This window comes from Ornithodoros turicata, chromosome 2 (assembly GCF_037126465.1).
Source record: "Ornithodoros turicata isolate Travis chromosome 2, ASM3712646v1, whole genome shotgun sequence".
Lineage (NCBI taxonomy): Eukaryota > Metazoa > Arthropoda > Arachnida > Ixodida > Argasidae > Ornithodoros > Ornithodoros turicata.
The window spans coordinates 120840923-120863041 of record NC_088202.1 but is presented as its reverse complement, the minus strand read 5'-3'; the positions used below and the strand labels follow the sequence as shown (position 1 = coordinate 120863041).

The window sequence follows — 22119 nt, the reverse complement described above, 5'->3', positions numbered from 1 at the left end:
GCCTAATACTGAAATATACCCAGATAGTTTTTGAATGCATTATGTACATGGCACACGTACGCAGCATTATGCACGCCCAGCATTTCACGCTTACAAAGTCAAGAGCATTGCGTTGCTGGATGTAAAACTTTTGTTGTAAGTTTGTGACTTACAAGTATGTTACATATTTGGCCCTCAAGAAGTAGGATCTCTCACCCGAATCCCACGGCAGTTCAGCGCCCGACCTGTCCAATGTCCCAGCCGCAGCCTAGAGAACACATACTTGGAAAGTTCAAATGAACAACACGTTTATTAGACGCATATAAGGTCGTCACAAAAATCACTTTGCTGCCAAATGCGTCGTTCAAATGCGCCTTGGCTCCCGGCGACGGAGGCACGCGGCGCATGTCCCTTGCCTTCGCCCCCTCTTGCACCAACCTGGGACGTTCGTGCAATGTCATGGTGGTTATGTCTTGTGGTATAGGCTTTTATGTGAGCTTTCACCGAGCTGTTGTACCGCTCGGATGTCATTTCCAGGCATTTACGCATTTCACGGTTAGGATGTCCTCGTATACCGTTGTGCAAGAATAACTTGACGACGCCGCATGTGGTCATATATGGCAGCACTTGGGCAGTATAGAGTGGGGACTGTTACTTATAGGACGGTATGGGCGCCTTACGCAGCGCTGAGCGCATTCGCGAACACGCCTTTAACTCCGTGCCACCTGTAGCACCACATTCGTTGCAAGCATCACAGTGCAACGACACGGTTGGCGTTGCATTGCGGTAAATTATTGTTATTACCCCCAACGTTGCAATAATAATGCGGTACTTAAGTGGTCATCAGGATGGTACACTATATAGGATCGATTATACACCACCTCCCCTTTTCTGCATGATCTACGCTCAGCTAATTATTCGCTCATTAATATCCCATCAAGGTAGTGCATGAGGGTGTCCGTCTACCCACATTTTCAAAGTGGGAACGTAGGAAAGATGTCAGATTAGCGCCCTTCTTTCGCGGCTATCCTCATCGCCAGTGAATACTGAAGAGCGTACTCCTAACTCACTCAAAGTTCCTTTCGAAACTTGGGTAATTTTTGGCGACTATATCAGGAACGTGTAGCCATTAAAAGGAAAAAAGAGGGGGAAAAAAGGGGGGGGCGAGACAGATATCGAAAAAGTAGTCGGAAAGCAAAATGCGTAATACAGTTGGACCGCTCGTGCTCCCGCGAGTTCCGATAGGTACCCACCAACGCCATCCTTTCACTTCGCTCACCGATTAACACGTTCGGTAATGTCGGTCTGAGGGTGATATTGAGGAAGTCTTCTTGTGCTGAATGCCTAAGACAGTGCAAAAATCTGCAAACACCTTACTTGTGTTTCGTTATCTGTGATGAGCTGAGCAGGAAACCCCAACCGGCTAAAGGTGTCGGGTAGTCTTTCCCACACTCTCTCGAAAGTTGGCGTCCTGAGACGAAACAGCTCAACACACTTTGTGAAATGATCGGTAAACACAAACAAGTACTGGTTACCTCTCGGACCACGAGGCTACTATTTACCAGGGCCTATTGCTCTAAACGGGATGTAAGCGCCCAGAAGGTAATCCATCACGAGGTTTTGGTCTCCGGCATATCGAAAAGTACGAGCTTACTTTTGTTACATCCTGCCTCATTCCTGGCCATATCGCAACACGACATAACTTTGGACGAGTTTTCCTGACTGTGCTGTCACCTGCCCAGGCCGAGACATGAAAGTAACGTATGAAAGACTTACCAGGTTGCAGCGGAAGTCAGGAAAAGGAAAAGTCAGGAAAATCGTTGACAAGTGCCGTTCCGATACGCAGAGAATCGCGAGTGCCGACCAGTGGTTGAACGGCCATACTGCAGCAACGTTGCCTCGACTAACAGTTCGCCAATACGACGAACCCAAAGGCAGAAAAGTAGGGCAGCCTCGCAAATACTGTGTGAGTAGTAATTTTCGCGAAATTCGCGAGCGCTCTTTTCTTCATGAACTTGGAATCCGCGAAATATTCCAACGAATGATACAAAAGTACGAGAACGAAATAGGTAAGAAATAAGGTCCAGGACGCTGAAACAACTTCTGTACGCGGTTTATTGCACTATTCAGGGTGTCTATCAACCTGGAAAACAGGGAATTGTTAGGGAATTTGGATGCGACTGGAAAAGCCAGGGGATTGTCAAGGAATTTGCCAAAGAGCAGCTGAAGTCAGGGAAAATCGCAGACATGCATGGACGATGCGCGCTGAATTCCATTGCCAATGAGTGGTTGAGCGGCCAGGCCGCAGTAACGTTCGCCAATATGTCAAGCTCAGAAGCAGAAAAGATGGGCAGCCTCAATAAATCATCTCTTTTATGAGCGGTCTGTATCTAGATAAAGCAGCAGGCACCAAGTTCACTTTTGTTTTGGCCAGATAATTAGCTTGAAATAGTCTGTGAAAACCTGGAAAAGTCAGAGCATTTGAAGGCTGCAATTTGGTAGACACCTCGACTATTACACTGCATGCAATCCCTCATGAAGTGTTCAGTTCTTCTCCGTTGCAAGTGGAGATAGTAGACAGCTTTGTGAATCCCACGCGAATGTCGGCGTCCCATGATTGCAGTTCCAGTTGGATCATCCAACCAGCGTGTGTGGACTTAGGCACGCAGCCACGCAGAATGGAATTTCTAAAATGACGGGAGCAAGGGAGCAACGAATCGAAGAGTATGAAGCTGTCGCGATGTTTACAGTGGCGATGCGGACACAAGAATGATGACACATTCGGACACAAGGTTATTGCCTGATCCTGGCTCCTCCCAAATTCACGAATTATTGAGCCCGCGAATTAAACCACCTATAGAGTACTCAATATGTTTTATGAGGGATCTGTCTCAAAACGCAGAAGGAGGCACCAGGTTCCTTTTCGTTTTGGTCAGGGAATTCGCTTGAAATAGTCAGTGAAAACGTGGAAACGTCAGCGAATTTGAAGGCTGCAATTTGGTTAACATCCTGCTTACGCAACTCCCGTTGCGCCACAGCTCCGAATGGGAAGGAGCCGTCGTCCTCATCGGCCTGTCGCATGTACCTGAACAGGATGTCATCCTCGTCCAGCAGATAGGGGTCGTGCCGACCATCAGACGTTCCGGTGTCTGCCGGGTCCTGCTCAGCTGGCCATTAAGACACCCGCTGCAAAGGCCGTCCGCCCACAGAGCGTCTAGAAGCTGCTCCCGACCGTGCCCCAGGACGAATACACGTCCCGTGCCACTTGTGCTGCTGCCAGGAGTTGAGAAGCCGCGTCCGTGCCTTCCTCTCCCCCCTCCGGTAGGGGCCCGCGGGATAGCGCGTCTGCTACCACATTCGTGGAGCCCCGCCTGTAATCCACCTTGAAGAAGTAACCTTGTAGCTTCAGGGTCCAGATGGGTTGTGGAGCTATGCAGCCAGTAGAGTGCTAGGTGGCCAGTCAGGACGGTGAAAGTACTGCCACCCAGGTAGAGAAGATGAAAGCGAAGATGATCGCCAGACACTCTTTTTCCGTGGCAGAATAATTCCGTTCTGCCATTTTGAGCGTACGACTTGCAAAAGCCACCCTACAAAGAGTACCGTCATGTTCCTGTAAGTGAACTGCGCCAACACCATAATCGCGTGCATCTATTTACATAACAAATCGTTTGATTATGTCGGGCAGATATAAGGATGTCTGCGTGACTGGTCTTCCGCTCCGATGCCATGTGTGGGATATGGTATGGCGGTATTAGCGATTGCCTGAGATAAAGCTCGAAAGGATGGTTTCTGCTCTTCTCCCGAATACCACCGTGTGTCGTTGCGCAACACGAGGTAGGCGGCTGCGCTAACTCGGCACAATTATGAATGAATTGTCTTTAAAAGTCAACCATACCGAAAAAGCGCTGCAAGACTTTTATGTTGCCGGCAACCGGAAACTCCATGATCGCCTTCAGCTTGTCATCGCGAGGAATGGTACTTCCGTTCACCACGAAGCCGAGAAGGCTGATCCTAGACAGTGCCAGCTGCACCCTGCTGGTTGGTTAACTCCACCTGCTTCACCTTTGAGAGGACGATTGACAGGTGATCCAAGTGTTCCTGAAAAATTCTGGAAAGCACTACGACATCATCTATGTACGCAATCGCGAAATTATATTTCGCATCTCCCAAGACGGTATCCATCCACCACTGTCAACTGGTACGTGAGTTAGACAGACCATAGGGCATCCGTACAAACTCAAACACACCCCTCTGACAGGCAAAGGCTGTCTTCGGGACATCTTCCGAGGCAGTTTGGATCTGCAAGAACCCCCTGCTACGCTCAAGCGCTGAAAAGACCGTAGCATTGCCGAGGGAATATATATATATATATATATGAAAGGGAAAAGACTCCTTTACGATTACTGCATTAAGTGGACGACAGTCGACGTCTAACTTTGCCGTAGCATAACGTTTTGGAGCCAGGACGACAGGAAACGTCCAGGGGCGTCCAGGGGCACCGGCTTGAAGCATTTCGTCTAGGGCAGCGTCTATAAAGGCCGGGAGTTGTGGCGTGCTTCTGTAATCCAGCTACATGGATGCCTAGTCTCGTGGAAAGCATGAAGCTGGGGTGCGTTCATCAGGTCTGCCCATGTAGATTGGGTGTCAGCACTAAGAAGGACGTCAACATGGAGGGCCTGTAGAAGTCCGGGATGTGTGGCCGGGGGGGGGGATGTGGGGGAATCGTATCGTTAACACTCGTCGCCGAGAGATGGTGGGATCGGTACTCATTGTCAAGCGGGCTGTGAGGGGGGCTGCGTGCGGGGCATGACGCGAGAAGCACCGGGGGTTCTTTCTACGTGCAGTCCTAATGGTCTTTCCATGGTCCGCGTGCTCCGCACAAAACGACCCTCCGGAAATAACCGGATTGGGTACGGCGCGTTACCGATCGCGCAGAGTTTCGCTATGCAGGAGGCTGTGCAAATCTTTGAAGGTCAGCGTAACAAATGAAAAAGCGTCTCGTGGCACAGTCCGTGATGGCGGAGTTATCACATTGAAAGTACCAACCGAGAATTTAACAAAACATAGGAAGAACTAGGTATTCATCCGGTTAACAGACGCCTTCAGTTGTAATCCCAGTTGTGAGAGTGCGACAGGCAAAAAAGGTTCGCTGGCGTCCGTACAAACTCAAACACACCCCTCTGACAGGCAAAGGCTGTCTTCGGGACATCTTCCGAGGCAGTTTGGATCTGCAAGAACCCCCTGCTACGCTCAAGCGCTGAAAAGATCGTAGCATTGCCGAGGGAATATATATATATATATATATGAAAGGGAAAAGACTCCTTTACGATTACTGCATTAAGTCGACGACAGTCGACGTCTAACTTTGGCGTAACATAACTACTCATTATAAGGGACCGCTGAAAGGAGTAGTCACATTGTGTAACTACTTGCACAAATCAAGGCATACAAGGGAGAGAGCAGCACCAGTGTCGACCAAACCCAGAATGGCACATCCGTCGAAATCAATATTCAAAACATTCTGGGGAGAATGCGGAAGCGTTTCAATCTCTGACAATATCGCACCGTTTCAACGAGCACCAAGCAATAGTTATCCTTATCACACTGAAGTACAGGTTATGTGTACAAACTGTAATACGTCTCCACTGAACCACACACAGCCGACGCTGGAATTCGGGTTACAGGAGTCGTAACCGTCCTGGAATTTTTCGCGTTGCACGATTGTTCACTGTATATAGGAGTGAGTGGCGGAACTTTGTTCTCAGGTAAATAAACCATTGTTCTTTCATTGATTTGGCTGTGTCGTTTCTTCCCTGGCGACGAAGCGGACGGGCTTCGCACAGAGGGTGGGAAGTTCCCCACAACGTACATCCCTTTTTTACGAGTTTGCACTTTCCTTTATTTATGGCACTTTTTTAAAGGAAATCAATTGCAGGATTGTTCTAATAAGTCTGAGAGCTACCAGATGCGGTTTTCACAGTGGGTTATGAGGTGCGGCGGACATCCTGTCGGAAAGGGTATGGACTTACTGTGGATGTCTAAATACCAGGAATTCATTAATTAACTTACTAATTAGGCGTTTTGGGGGAAATGCGATATAGCAGGATTGGAGCCACTCATTATTTAAATCTTTTTAAATATACTGAGACGAGCAAAGACTTTGAGATATGAATCTCTAAATTGTGCTATGCAAATGGACCGATACCACGCACTTCTCGAGCGCGAGAGGGGAAACGGGAGTTCGCATCGGAGAGCCACATGTTTTGTAGCGATGGAACTGATAGAAGCCGGCGCTGATCTGATGACCAGATACAGATGCGCATTCCAGCCCAGATAAGCCAAAGGTCATGTCGTTTTGTGCGCTCGAGAAGTGCCCCAGCAGCACAATGTACTGAAAGTCGAGTGCAGTAGGGGTGTACGGTATGTGTCTCATCAATGTTCTTTAGTTTCACGGTCTGTTCAAGGCCTTCCACCTACCTGTCCACCCCTATTGCACTCGACTTTCAGTACATTGTGCTGCTTGGGATGCGTAGTTCTGGTTCCGGCTTATCTGCACATACAAATTTTGTGATTTATATGAAGTACGTGCTTGTTCCAGGATTTTTTTTTTAAAGATGGTGAATTCCAATAATGATTGCCTTCAATTCTGCTGTCTCGCATTTTCAGGGGAACATGTAATGAAAACGCCGATTAATCAATTTAGGTAATCAGTCGTCCGGTAGTGACATAAGGCTGTCCCACCTGATATTCGCGTAGCCCCATAACTTGCTTGCAAAAATGACATCACTGCTGCTCCGACAGCTTTAAAAAAAAGCCCTCTATATTCTGAAGTAAGCAAGCTTCTGCAATAAGTATAGTTTGCAGTGAGCACTACCAGCTGAAACAAGCTGGCGTGGATGTTACTCTAAGGTCACGCCCTCGAATAAGAGCAGCAGCGGGTTCGGTGGAGTTGTGCGCGAATGGTAGTCCGTGAACGTAGTCTGGTCATGCGTGTATTCTTGTGTGTACAACTTGGGACAAAAGTTTACGGAACACAGGGGTGTAGCATTTCTCCATTGGGGCGACACCCTTCCATGCAGCAAACAGGGCCGGACATGCATACTGAGAGGTGGACAGAATAACCAGTCACCCGTTTCTTTTTCGATCTCTTCTTCTTGATATCTGGGGGCCGCTGCGATGAAAGAAATACGCCCGTGTTCCGTAGACTTTTGTCTCAAGCCATAGGTACCTTGTTTGCTCGTTGTAGTATCCAGGTCGTATAGAAACGTCATGAGTTCGTTCGTTTTTCTTCAGTGTGCAGAGGCAGTGGAAAGAAGATGAGGTGAACGAACTACAGGAACTCTTCGAGAAATATAAGGAGTCTACAGGTAGTATACTTATGCGCCACTGAAAGAAAGTTTGTGTGTGTCGTTTTCCTGAATTCTTTCTTTTTAGACATAATGGGGATGATCACGGAGCACATGTCGGTCAAGAGGCCCAGGCACCGTATTGTGGACAAACTTCTTGAGCTCGGCCTTGTTAGCGACAAAAAAGAGCTGAGGAAGAAGAGGTCCCGCAAGAACGACTTTGATAATTGGCGAGGTCATGGTGGTTCCGTATCTGAAATCGACACATCGAGCAGTGATGATGACGATCAGGACAGGGTGCATGGTGAGTTTCAACTTGAGCGTACAAACAACTCACCTTGTGAAACCGTAAAATGAGTTACGGTATAGTTACGTATGGTTAGCCCTTCTGTTTATAAGGGCTTTGTACCAACCACCGTCTTCAATAGTTCATGAAGTCGAAGTGCTGGGCGAATTGGCTTACCAGTTTGAATGTTCTGAGAAACACGAGCGAGGAAGGAGGAGGACAAACATGGGTCTTAACTCACTGTCGTTTACGGTATTCAGTGGTAGCCATTATGATGGGTAGAAAGGCTTCCTGGAAAACTTCCCTGAGCGTCCAGCAACAAGAAGAAAGAACGAACTATGTCAGATTTAGACACATTCACCTTTCATGATCAAATGCATGTGTATTATCTACCAGGCATAAGTTTGTGGACATGCCTCGCAACGGCCTCCATCCTTGCGTGTAAAACATGCAAGAAATCGCGGATTTACCGGAAAGTGTTTTTCCAATCGTGTATCTCTTTCAGGCCGGGCACAGCTCGATGTTTTATACTTCTCGTTCGATCCCTTTCGATGGCACTCAAGCACGCGCGAACATTGTCGCCTCTCGCTCACAGGTATATGCGTGCGAGCATAAAATGTGCTGCCCCATGACACTAATCGAATAAGCTTTCTGCTAGAAAATTCGCGGAGAACCGATACGCAAATAGAAATATATATATATATATATTGTATATATATAGTATTGTGAAATAAATAATATATAAAACTGTTGTAGTCGGTAAACACGATATAATTTCCTTTCTTTCTTTTTTTTCCTCTGCTTGAAATATGAGAGCAGGGCATGCATAGCGTTCGCAGAAGACGTTTCACTCGCACACGCGTGGAAGTCACTCCCCGGTTTCGAAACACCACGTCCGAGGGCGGCAATACACTTGTCTCACGGGGTCGATCACGGCCAGGTCATCTGAAGGACAAACGGGACATAGACCTCGGCACAGGGCAAACCACGTAACGCGACGCAAAACCTATCCGCTCCCGTTGCTAATCAAACCTTCCTTCAGGGAACACAGAGGAACAGCGCCTTACGATAAATGAAGCCAAAACTCTCTCACGGCCGGATCAATACATATTATGCTAATGCTGTATTGGCCCCCATTTTCGAGACTCGCTAGGGGGCCACATCTTACCATTTTACGTCTGCGGGTGCCACTCAGGGCGTGGCTTTCATTAACGGCATCCGTCACTATCTGCTTCCCCCGACTTCATTTCGCCAACGTTCTTTTTCCGGATGTGGCAGCGGTGTTACGTTGTTCAATATGACTGGGTATCGAGACGGCGGCGGCTGAAGGAGAAAAATGTGCTCTGCCTTCCAGCTCATTTCGTGCCTTGCCATGCTTCTGACGGATTTTGAGGCGAAGACCCCGATTCTTTCCTCCTTCGGGATTTCCTTTCTTTTTTTTCTTTTTTTTTTTTTCGTTTCTACCTCGTTGCGTTTCCCGCAAATATGAAGAATCCTCTCTTGATGAAAAACTCCCCGGCTATTGATGGATAGCGCTCTTCGTCGTTCATCAGATTATGTTTTTCATGCATGCGCCGTTGGGAACCTGAGGCGTCGGACGTGATAATGTTGAAGAGTTGATGGAGATGGGTAGATGAACTTTTGTTTTGTAGTTAAGCTTTTAGTGCGGACATATAAGGGAGCACTGAGTCGACCCCTCGATTCTCGACACTGTTAATTATATTTATTCGTATAACGTTTCCGACCGGGTAATGTAAAGCATATTACTGACCTGCGGTATATAAAACGAGACACTATAAGGGCAGTGGTGAGCTGACTCAAGCAGCACAATGCATTGAAAGTTGAGTGCATATATGAAGAGGTAAAGATCAAGGTTGTTGTCTTCGTAGACATCTCTGGGAAACGTAGCACCGCGCGGATAGTAGGGCACCTGCAAATCTCCCCTATGCGCTTGGGGCTCTCAAAACATTGCAATGACAAAGAAATAACGTTACAGCACCAATATGATCCGAGCACAGATCTTTTCCCAGGAATGATAGCGGCGTGACAACAGAAAACGTACTGGAGGAGCGACGAATTCTATTCAACTCCTTTTCCTTTTCGGCGAGCGCGCTTGTGTTCGTGAGATTGTTCGAACTGAGAGTTTTGCTGCCCAGCTTACCATTCTATCCTGCAACACGTGCGATAGCGCAGAAGAGGAAAAATCGCCTTTTAATACCCTTGACACACGTGCAGGCGAGAATTGCTTTGAAGCAGGGGTCCTTTACAGCTTTGCGGGAACCCTTAGGGAAAGGAGTTCGCACTGCTAACACACGACAATGGCGGTCTCGCATTATTGTATCTTTTAGCGCACACCGGAATTGCTCAATGCCTCGGCGATACGGGTGTAGACTTCACCATTGTGTTCCTGTCCACGCAGGTCACCTGAATTGTCTTCCCATAACTTTATTACAGCCCAGGTTTCCCTTTCTTGCCACTGAACATGCGGCTTTTGGAGCGTGAGGTTATTGAATTTATTATCACTCGAAAAAGATATAAGGCACCTGTAAGTTTGGAAAACTATTTTAACGACTCATAAAAATGTTGAACATAGGGATTTGTGTGCTAAATAATCGGGATCTGCTAATCATCGGCGGATGCTGCTATCGAGGCTACGCCTTTTCGGTCGCAATTGAGATAGTCGATCTCCTTTTTCTAAAAGGCCCTTTATCTAAAAGGAGAATCTCCGTTATAGTGTGTCAATGGGCACAAACGCCGTTCCGGTAAGTCTTCTCCTCTGGAAAGACCTTTAGAGCGTCTGTATGTCAGGGGTATAACACCTCCTTCAGACGGGCACGATAAATGCCATTTCAATGCACGGTGAATGCTACGGTAAATGTCCTTTCCCGTAGGATTCACCGTGCATTAAAATGGCATCTATCGTGCTCGTCTGTCTGGGTTATTACTCTCACGTCGCATAAAAGTACAGCGCGGACGACGAAAACAGCTTGAACAAGCTGCTTTGGTCGCGCTTCAACGAGTTAATACTGTCCAACCGAACTGCCTGTGACAACGCGCCATACTGGGTCTAACGACTGTCAAGGAACGCGCTTCCATTGAGGTGGAGAGATGCCGCTGAAAGCTTCACTGGAAGGGAGAAAAAAGGATCCCATCGACCTACGAATCGGTAGAGCCCGAACGCATTCGATCGCCCGCGAGCTCCAAATAATCGGCGTGCGAGCGCGTCCAAGCATTCACAATCGAGTCTGATTTCGAAAGTCTCCCTCACTTATTTGGAGTCACTTGTCACCGCGTTTGGTCCCCCGTTCGCGTCGGTGTGCTTCAGTGAAATGCCTCGAACGTTTCGAATCGTTGCATAGGCAAATCGGTTGCCCGTGTCCCGCCTTAATTAATCGGAATTAGCGTCTCATTACTGTGCGACGCGATCTCCCCCCTGCTGTACCTCAATTTGGCGGGTTCAGTACTTCCAACTGTTTGGTTTTTGTGTTGACCCGCTTCCTACTCGCTTCTATCGGTACCGTTGTCTCAGCTTCGGGTATCCGTGCTGAATTTGCGTTGACGACGGATGGGGATTAGTCGATGTACTTTGTTGTTGTTGTTCCTTCTAACCGTTCTGAACTAGATACCCCGTTGCTTTCGTTACTTTATTCAACGGGTTTGAGAAAATTGCCCGGCTTCATTTCGGACACGCGCGAACTAGCGCCGTAATTAATAATAATAATAATTGGGGGTTTACGTCGCGAGGCAACTGAGGCCGTAATTAACGAAGTGTAATCTTGGCGTTTTTAGTGGCCCTGTTCTTGCCCCGCCTCTCGCTACGTGCTGCAGATATTGGGTGGATAATGCTGTTCAAAACGAGTTTGTAAGGCTCTACTAATCCCTGGAGTTTTTGTTATGTTTGCTCACGAGGTCACATCAGTGTAATTTAGAACACACCCATCCTTGTCTCTACCCACTGAAGCGCGCTGTCTTCGTGTAACTCCCGAAGAGAATTTCGCGTTCTGCAAATTAACCGCTAGATGTCTCCGTTGCTGTAATCATCATCACAGTGTGGAAATACATTCGAGGCGTCATTGATGTTCGAGAGTGGCTTCCGGAACGCTCGCCGATATACTTGTTAGCGTTCTTATGCCTGACACAAAATGCAATCGTGTTTGTAATGCCGCGCAACTCAGCAATAGCATGACATCTGTGGCGCGCACTTTGTTTCACACACATTCTGGAATACAGCTGTAGGAACAGAAGAAGGTGCGCCGCGAGTTCGAAGCTCAGGCAGTGGAGAGAAGTTCCGAACAACGCCCAGAGTGGAGGTGGCAACAACATCGGAAGAGCTCAAGGAAATCCTCACCAGATTGGTCGCGGCTGGTAGGTAGATCTTTTATGTTCAGTGTTTATGATCGAGCTTCTGTTTTCTTTCTGTGCCTGGTAGTCTTGCAATGATTCGAACGACGACATTTTGCATTATCGTTCACTTTGCTCTGTCAGGTAATGCTTCCTGGCTGGAATGGCTGGTCCAGTCTCTTGAAGACGCTGTCGAAGACTGGGATGATGGTGGTACGTTCCAGGAGGACATTGTTGCGCAAATATTTGCTGGAGTGAATATTTACTGGCAACCGATATTTGTGCAGATGGGCCTACATCCGTGCCACTCGTGCCTTTCCTGGAGCATCACCACTTTGCATTGCAAGATTCAGATTTCTGCAGCTTGCTCAAGACTATCGGGATCGATCCGCCTGCCAATGAGCAGGTAGCTCCTCGTTTTTCCTCAACAAACTACGTCGATAGCCTTTGATGTATAGTCTGACCATGCATGCTTTCGTCTCTCTTAATGATACAGGAAGCTTACTGGCGCATACCGGCGTCTATGACAACAACGATGATTAACTCCAGGATTCAAGTACTCAGGAAAGCCCAAGAAGGAGATTACAGCACGCCTATTGTAGTTATGTCTGCTCCTACTGACGACGCCCTGGACAAGGAGCTCCATGCTACTACTTCTCACGAAGTCCAAAGAAACACGAAGAAAAAGGTGGAGCATTTAGAGGCCCTGAGGCAGGCTCTGAGCAAGAAACAGACTGGAGAAAGGTAAGCCCATTTAGGGGGTTGTTCCTTACCCGTGTCTTGCAGCGATGCATGAAGTGCTGTTATCTTTGTACGGCGTGGATGTACGCGCAGATTACTTCGTGACGTGACCACCGTGTTGCCCTACGACTGTAATTAGAGTGTCCAACGAGCAGTGCTAGCAGGGGGTGGGGCGGGTGGGGTGGGGGTGGGGGGATGCGTTCTTTGTTCTTATGAAAAAAAAAGTTAAGGTCAGTTAAACGCAAGGACGTCTGCTACCAGTTCAAATGTTCGATACCCAGAGATTGCGAGGTAATTTCCTCGCATGTATCCGCCCTTGTTGCTGTTATGTTCTGTAATCTTATATGGCTTTTGGACTGCAACTTGAGGAGCCCCCAGACAACCATAGGGACCTCTTTCCAACCTGCTACCTTGTGTTCTTTCGGTCAGGAGTCGAGGACACCATAAGATTTGTTACGAGCTAACACGTTCCCCATGCACACACAATGTTGTTACGTCAGCGTTCGTCACGCTTCGGTTTTCATGTGTAAGATATCCCATAACACTGATGCATCTAAATGCAGTCACCGCTCAGTCGGTATCGTTTCAAACACCGAACAATGCAAACTACAAATCCAAGCAATACATATGCTGTCTCTTACGTGAACCGTCAACCAGCTTTCAGAACGCTATCGTTTGCACGCGGTTAGGGTTTGTTTGCCGTCTGCCGTAGCTGTTAACTGCGATGGGCCGGAGCAGGCAAGCGACGAGGGTAGCGTTCTCCGCACACGGCTTTTTAAAGGCGGCGAGTCCCTTATCGGCCAATGATTTTTTATTTATTTTTCTATCTCTCTGCAAGATCATAATGGATACCTCCCCGGAGGCAAGAAACGGCTTCGATGTTGACGGTTTCGTGATGGATAATGGTAACTCTTTATAAGGGCCTCAGCTTTCGAGCCATCTTTACCTAGCTGCTCTGGGCGACACCATTTGGAGGCTTGTTTTCCTCCTTGTGCACACTGTTTTTTTTTTTTCTTATTATTTTCTTCTTTCTTCTTATTCTTTTTTCTTTCTTCTTATTCTTTTTTTCTGCTGGTATAGCGTGACATTTTGGACGCTTGGAGCTTCCAAAGGATTGAAGATGGGTTTCGTGCCTTTTACGTCGCCCTAGCCAGGTAAAAATGGCTTATGGTGTTCGACCGATTTCACTCCCTGTCATTGGGCATAGTGGTGGGGCCGGAGATATCGAGCAGCATTGACGCGTGGTGGAATTTAAGTTTCTTCGAGCTGAACATGTGATATGTGGAATAATTTTGTGCATAGTGATATGGTTGCTTTTGTACACCTTTTCCTGCAATGCGGTCCTCGAAAGTTTGTTAACTGTTTGTTTGTTAAAGTTTGTTGTTTGTTGTTGTAAAGGTCGAAAGGCTTGTTAACGTAATTTTGTTGAGCGCTTTATGACTTCCTAGAAATACAATCCCCCCTTGGCGAGGGGCTTCATCTCCTGCTTCTGACATCGCTGTCAAAATTGTTACATTTTGCTACAATGCGCATGATCTGTGTCTCGCTGCAGTGGTGTGGGTGGTGTGGTGCGGTCAGCCTGCTCTGTAGAGGCGGCTCTGTGCACGCAGGGAGGGGTAAAAGAGGGAGGGGAGAGGTGATGGTGGCTAAGGAGAGGGTGGGGTGTGCTAACCCTCTTGCTCTGGAATTGGGAAGTCCAAGAGAACTATCTACCACAGAAAACATCCGAGAATCCCTCAGTAGCCTTCACTGGGATGCTTCCTGTGCCACGGTAGCCGCCAGGATTATTGGCGAAGTTACCCCATCTGCAGTGGTGTAGTGAGCGCACATGCAGTCTACCCACAGCAGCTGATTCATGGCTCTGTTTTGAGTAGTGTCGCCACCCGGCCTGTATCTAATTGGCACGACCGGTTAAAAGGCAATACTGGCACCGTTTTACGGGTAATAGAACTCTCAATATTTACAAAACAAATGACGTCAGATGGTACAACAGCGCCGCCAACTTGGCAGGCTGGAACCACTATCGTAAAAATCAATAAGTGACACGAAAGCCACATTAAAAAAAAAAAGAAAGAAAGAAAGAAATGGCGGCGTCCCTGCTGGTGCAACGAAGAGTAAAGCGATAGCAATGGTTGAACTGCTAAGAAAATGTGGGGATAAATTTAAATTGCGCATGCAATGGGGTAAGCCACTGCACCAGCTCATTGACTTTCTCATCATGACTATGCTGTTGTTGTTGCCCGTAATGGTTTGCATATATGAGCCAAATGTAAAAGCAGAACTGCAATGAGTTATAATGTAATGCTAAGAGCGAATAACGCGCTTTGGGGTTTTGCGTGAAGAATTAAGATCCATTGACCCGAGTGAGAGGATAACTTTTTTATTAAAGCCGATCTTGCTTGTTTCTTCATCGTTGTCTACATGGGTTTAGTGTAGGCACAGTATATGAAGGGGGGATCTATTCATTTTGGCAGGAAAGGCAAGCCAGTAGGGTCTCAGGTATCCCCTTGTCAGGCGAGGCTTGAGCTTATCGCGGAAGGTTCCGAAACGGCGGCAGTCGAGAAGGTGTCGAATGTCTGCCTCAACGTTGGAGGTAGAACATAGGGGGTGGCTTGCTATCCCATTTTGCACAGTAGGGATAGAGTACGACCGATGTTAGGGCGGAGCCGATGAAGGACAAATTTTTCCCTCCTAGAGAGTAGAGATCCGACTGCAGAGAGTGTACTCCATCGTTGGGTCAGTGGACCCCAAGAAGGGGTTTGTCCTGCCAAAGTCCTTGACATACAGCTTCGTGCTGACAGTAAGGAAGCGTAGTAAAGTCCCATGAGTGCTGAAATACCTTATATAATGCGTGCGCTTCAGCGTGTTCAGTCCTTTTGCAAATATCGTAAGTAGCACATATCTAGAGGCGGGTGCGGTTATCAGAGCCATCGCGAGGCGAGTCTGCGCCCGGGGCAGGGTAAACGTGAAGCCCCCCCCCCCCCCCCCTCTCTCTCTCTCTCACTGCCGTCAGAAGTTCTGTAAATAAAGAAAAGAAAACGCTCACTCGCACTGCCGAGATCGTAATTTCAAATTATCTTCGTTCCCGCTTTATACTGTACAAACAACCTGCCAGGGCGCGCCGTTCGGCGCCCTCTCTGGCGATGGCGGCAGGGGTGGCTGCCTCCCCTACCCCTCATCGCTACGGCTCTAGCGGTTATACCCGCGGATCCGCGCTATATCTTGGTTTGCGGATAGAAATGTAACGTTCTGAAACCGCGCGGATAAGGTGCGGATAAATCCGCGGTTCACTGCGGCACGCGTGGATACTCGCACTTTATCCGCAAATACGCACTAGTGTGTCTACGACATGGAGGTGGGCGCATAATAGAGGGCACGCAGTGAACCGAAAATGCTATAGATTACAGTAAAACCCCCGTCCGCCCGCGTTGTTTCGGTTTCAGTATGTCTACCAACGTCATTATTACGTCACAGTGACGTTTCTTGGATATGGGTTTTATTTAAAGCAGAAGGCGTTTTATGGAGAAGTTACCGCAGATTCCGTGAGCCCCTCGAATAAATTTGAGCAATCCAAGCGAAACAAACATGTGTTTTATAGACGCTGCTGAACGAACGCTTTCACTCTTGATGCGTCTCCCTTTCACACACTCCTCCTCTCGATTTTGGTCTCACTGGTTTGGCCGGTATTTTTCATGGCGAAATGTGCTAATCCTGATTGTGAGGCATCTGGTTTGAAAACCCCAGGGCCCTGATTCAAGCTGCGCACAGCTGCCCGTTCACGCACGCACACGCACGCGCGAAGCGATTTAAGATCAATTTGCTCTGCTTCATTTAGGTAAGTGCACACTAAAAACGTATTCTACGTCTACGTGCATCAACAAGAGAACTGGTGCCAGGAGAGAAACGTCGTAAAGTTCTAACAGCAAAGTCTTCGATAACATTTAGAACGAATGATCCAAACTGCAGCATTTCAACTCTCGTCCCATGAAATGCAGGTGCATAAACTATACTTCTGAGCTTCACTTGAGTTGTTTGCTCTTTTCTATGTTCGCAAGGAGAGCTGTTTTCGTTCTTTTGGTCTGCTTCGTCCCTGTGTGTTCTTTTACCCTGTGGAACTCCAACCAACATGCTTTTCGCCTTCTGGCACTTTCGATGTATCGGTTCCGCGGAGACCTCTGGTGTGGTTTCAGCCTTGCTGGCGCTATTTGGTGGTTTTGATCCACTTTCCACGTGCGCATTTCCAGCAGAAATGGGTACGGAAGCGTCACACCGCAGGAAGATCGATGCGACAGCTGATCACGGCGTCGATATTCAATCACGTTTTCTTCTCTTCTTGTCCCCTGTAAGAACATTGGCGAACAAGTGTCAATGCACATCAGCAGTTGTCGCTTCTCAACAAGTTCCGAAGATGTCGCAGTGCAGCTGCGTGTTATATCGGATATAAAACACTGTACCCGTTGTTTGTTTGTTTGTTTGTTTGTTTGTTTGTTTGTTTGTTTGTTTGTTTCATTTCATATCGCTTATCGATATCGTGCGCAGTTTGAACTTGCCTCCTGGGTATTGCGTCGTTGTTGTCATTGGCCATAAGGTGCCTCTTTTGTCATCGGGTGTCCTTTTTGCGAGGTCAGCTTTGAGTGCCCTATCGCAAGTGTTGTGGCGCTGCGATAGGGCACAATCATTTGCATGAATTTGCATTTATATATATATATATATCATGTTGCTTCTCCCTGTCGACAGACGAAGAGCTCGACGTCAAAAAGTGTCGTTGGCGATCGCTGCCACCAGTCGCTCTCATGATTGATCTCCCGAATACTTTTCTTATAAGGTACACGCTTGAGTCGGTCTTCTTTCTTTATTATGATTGATTAGTTGTTTGGTTCAAAGTTTTGGGACAACGATAAGGGTCAAGTCATGTCGACGTGGAAGTTTTTAGTTTCATGGGTTCCGCGCACGTTCTCCACTTTCCGAGCGCATCTTTCGTTGGTGCTTTTTGACTCTAACGAGTGTCCTCGTTAATAACCATTCGTCTTTCAGAATGTGCGCGCTGGGGGATGTAAAGGATGCTCTTCCACCTACCGTCACACGCTGTCTCTTTTTCTTTCTGTTTCTGTTTTCGCGATTTCTTTGGCCGTTGACGCTACTTTTACGTTTCAGCCTGTTCTTTGCGGTGACAGGAGGTGTCGTAAAAAGCGCGTCTCACGAAGGACGCCTGCTAAGATTTCAATGCTCTTCAAAACGACAGTCCTGACTCCCCAGCGGAAAGCGAAAGATGAGAGATTCTCTGTCATGCTTAGGAGCACTGGAACGCCCCTTCGTAATTTTTTTGTTTTTGAAAGCGCCGTGTTGTGCAACAAATAACACGAGCTCTTCCGAAGGAACGACGGGAGCAGCTCATGCACCTCACCGAGCTCGCGAGAGAGGCCTCTCATCTTTACACATTCTGAGGAAATCGTCGTGTGAAAATCGAACTATCGGTAGTATAGAAAAACTATAGAGGAGCAGATAAAGTAGAAAAATTACAGGATCCCTGCGCAGCAGTAGCAGCCGCAGCAGCAGAGACCGTATTGCGTATCTGTGCGGAGGTGAATGTCGGCATTACGGGCAGTGTTGTACATAGCGCCGCTACCGTATTCACTACCTTTTTCAGTAGCGGAGTAGCGGTCCAGCTACATTTTAAATTGGTAACGGAAAAAGTATTGCCGCTAGAAATATAGGTAGGGGTGGAGTCTTTCTCAGCTACCACTGCCGCTACTGTTCATAATTTGGGGGACGTGGAACATGGAAAAAAAGCTAGATAATGGCGAAGCTGTGTTTTCTTTTAGCTACTCGTTAATCTGGCAGACTGATGTGACGATCTTCCTCAATTTCGCTATCCAGAATAAGTTAAGAAAATTCTAATATAATATTTAGTTTCTGCCGTATAGAACCAGCTGCAAAACTGGAAGTGTGAGCGTTCGTGAACATTTGTAACTGTGTTTTGCAACTCTGTCGTTCGGAACTGATAAGCAAAGCATCGTGAACTGGTATACGAAATAGGAGTACGTGAACAGGAACACGAAAATATATACGAAAAGCAATGAAATATCGCAATAGGCACATTGCACTCCAAACATGTTTGCTTCAAGGTGTTTGTGCCGCAGCAGGTGAATGGCAAGGTACACAAGTTACACAAGTTGCCGAAAGCGATCTAGTTCTCTTCTCACATTGAGTACCTGACACCGTAGCTACGTGAGCCGCACAAAAATGAAGACCTAATAATATTGTTCGGGAGTCAGTATGCTTATTAATGTTCTTTGCACACTTGCTTGAGAGGTACACAGGCGATTAAATTTATAGCAATTGACAGCCTTTGACATGTTTAGGGTCTCTTTCCGTTTACAAACAAAAGACGCCATTGTTGTGTGAGCAACCACAAGAACGCGACTCCCGATTGCCGTATGTAATTGCGGATTGATTCAGGTGCTGTCGAATGGTAATTTCTGGCAAACTGTGTCACATTATTCTCATTGTCCCGGACTCTCTGTTAATTTGTTTTGCCCACACCGGCCTTGTGACGTCACCCATGGAAACTGGTCTATATGATATTCTTTCTTTTTTGTTGTTGTAAATGCTTCACTACGGAGGTAATTTGACATGGGTAGACTCTTCCTGAGGAAGTCAGGAAATGGCGTATTAGGCACATTTTCTTGTATAGTCAAACTCTAAGCTGTAAGAGAAGCCGTCGTGCGAGTGTGGAGATAGGCAACAAGAGTAACTCCGAATTCCTGTGAGACCTAAGTTTTGGCGCAGTATGTCAACAGCACTCAGAAGGTTGTCTATTTTTCTTGGGGGCGTTGGCCCTAGCGAAAGCATTAGCAAATATTATACCATTCGTTTGACCTTTTTATTCTTGCTCCTTACTGATGACTTGCTGACTGGTCGCTTATGATAGCAGTTGCGCGCTTGATCAGAGGGAAAACTGATTAATCCGTCGACAGTACGCAGACGAAAAAGTTTGAGGTTGGGATTCGCGAATATCTCGAACAAAATGCTGTCGCTGCAGAAAACAGTGTTGTGTTCGATACACCGGCGGGTATAAATTATGAAATGCATTAAATTATGTTTTAAATGCGCGTCATGTCAAGATCAATATGAAGTAACATATCTTTGCTGTAAATAGTGGCATACATTACGCTGCATGCTGGCTAACGTAAATACTGCATGCCTTTAGACTCATTCGCAAACGAGATGCAACCCCAGGTAAAAACAAACAAACAAAATAGGATCCCAAGTGGAACCACCCACTTGGGATTCCACGCTGTTTTTCCGCCTGGGACCGGTACTGTGTTGCCTAGAGAAGGGTATGGTAACGGAAAGGCAGCGGCATAGTAGAGAGTCTTAGCAGACCGTTGATAGCGTGGCTTGCGTCGAACCGTATCAACCGGAACCAAACAGTGGATAAGATTCTAATTCACGCACCACTGCGATTGGTTCCGATAGGCACGGTACCCTTATCAACGGTATACTAAAAGTCACTAGTATCTCCGTTACCTGGTAGCGGGAGCGGTACCGCGTTACTTTTTCAAATTTGTAGTGACGCTAGTATTGCGCTACTCATGCCCAAGATTCGCGGACACGCCTCCCTAAAGTGCGTTTAGCCTAATAGCATGTGTTGTGTAAGTAAGACAACTTTACGTTTGTACACGTGTATAGGTGCCCAAGCAGCACAATGTACTGAAAGTCGAGTGCAATAGGGGTGGACGGGCAAGAGCAAGGCCTTGAAAGCGCTCATGCAACGAAAGAACATCGATAAGACACGTACGGTCCACCCCTATTGCACTCGACTTTCAGTACATTGTGCTGCTTGGGTGAGAGGAGGCATGAAACCCGAAAGGAAGGAGGAGGACAGGAGAGAGCTTATCACGGGTCACTTCCTTTTGATTGGTGATAACGGTCACTTCGTGACGAGCTTGATAAGGATTCTTCAAACCGTTTCATCGCTTTCAAATGCCAGACTTCTTTTTAGACAAGTATCCCTGGTATACGAATGGCATTCTCAACGCCATCATACCTCCGACACTTTCGGTATTATTGCAAGGCGTCTCGTTTAAAATGAGTCATACTTTTTTGTATAAAAATTGTGCATTGCACCTGAACGAGACTTAGTGCGTAATGTTAGTAAGGGTCCAGAAATACTCAGTCGATTTTTCGTTTCCTCGTTAATTAATTAATTCGTTAATTGAAATTAATTGGTGATCCTTTTAACTGCAGGCACTACCTGGCTCTTTTTGCCATTCCCCCTTTTTTCGAAGTGCAGGGACAATAGCAAAACCGGCAATGGCGGAGTTGTAGAGGGGAAGGGGGTCTTCGATTCTTTTATTCGTGGTTATGTACTGTTGGGGACACGGTTAGCTAAAATCGCCTGTCAGTACTTCGCCGTCCCGTATTAGCTCGGTTGCGCTTGAAAGTGCTGTGCCAATATTGTATTTGAAGGTGGACCAGGTGCAGCACGTGTTTACTACTCGAAAGAAATAGTCTTACAAAACATGGAAATTTGAGATGCAATAAACCACGGAGTGCTTATTTTAGACAACCGTGTCCCCTATAGTACCTCCTCTCAGTTCTTTTTCTTTTCTTTTTTCACGGTTCACGGTTTCGGAAAAAGCGCGCCTGAAGTTCCGAAATACTGCCCGACAGCAGCACAAACGCGCACGGAAAGAAGTGATCTCTTCGTTCGTTCAAAATGTATAGACCACTTTACTGCTTACAAACAAGAGGCGCCATCTGCGCATGCGAGGAGTTGGTGGGGACAAAACTGAACGCTGCCATGCCGCAAGTGCGACCGATTGCGTTGCACTGCTACACCGCTCTAGACTGTCTCCTTCCGCAATACCCGAATAATTTAGAGCTATGAAGGAATCGGACAAGTGTCGCTACAAGACCAAGTTGTTTGGTATACACCATGACGATCTCTTTGCGCTACACATCGACAACTGGACAGCCCAGCCACAAAACATGCCGCCGATGACAATCGCATTGTAGCTTATCTAATATTTTTGCCGAGCCAGTTCACTGTTGATATTGTGCAAGCGTACAAGTCACCGGAAGCACACAATAGGTGACCGGTACTTTCTAAGAATCATGGGAAAAGGGTCGACTTCCGTGCCTACGCTTGCAGACCATGCACGCAGCACGCTATGGGTGGTGGAGGTGGAGGTGCCTGGTTCTAGAAACGCCTTTAGAAAGTGGTAAAGTGGGACTGCCAGAACCTGACTAATCGACTGTGTTTCACTGTGTGTGTACATAAACTAATTTACCGACGGTAAGCACGCGCGTAATGTAACACTGAGTATAACGGCTGCAACAAGCAAACTTGAAGCGTGCGTCACGTGTTTAAGCAGCGGTTTTCAGCAGCAGCTGAAAATAAAAAATGTGTTAAAATCGAAA

The 22119-nt window shown here is 47.2% G+C and overlaps 1 protein-coding gene across 2 annotated transcripts in view; it reads left to right on the top strand.

The window, feature by feature from the left end:
• LOC135386012 (protein timeless homolog) overlaps positions 1 to 22119 on the top strand; it is a 301575-nt gene that overhangs the window by 268799 nt on the left and 10657 nt on the right. Inside the window, exons 21-26 of one of the 2 annotated variants that reach the window (XM_064615702.1) lie at positions 7273 to 7346; positions 7414 to 7629; positions 11842 to 11976; positions 12097 to 12165; positions 12240 to 12358; positions 12449 to 12696. In XM_064615702.1, the coding sequence (XP_064471772.1) occupies positions 7273 to 7346; positions 7414 to 7629; positions 11842 to 11976; positions 12097 to 12165; positions 12240 to 12358; positions 12449 to 12696 (861 nt within the window). The remainder of the gene's footprint in view (positions 1 to 7272; positions 7347 to 7413; positions 7630 to 11841; positions 11977 to 12096; positions 12166 to 12239; positions 12359 to 12448; positions 12697 to 22119) is intronic. The other variant, XM_064615703.1, reaches the window with a different exon arrangement.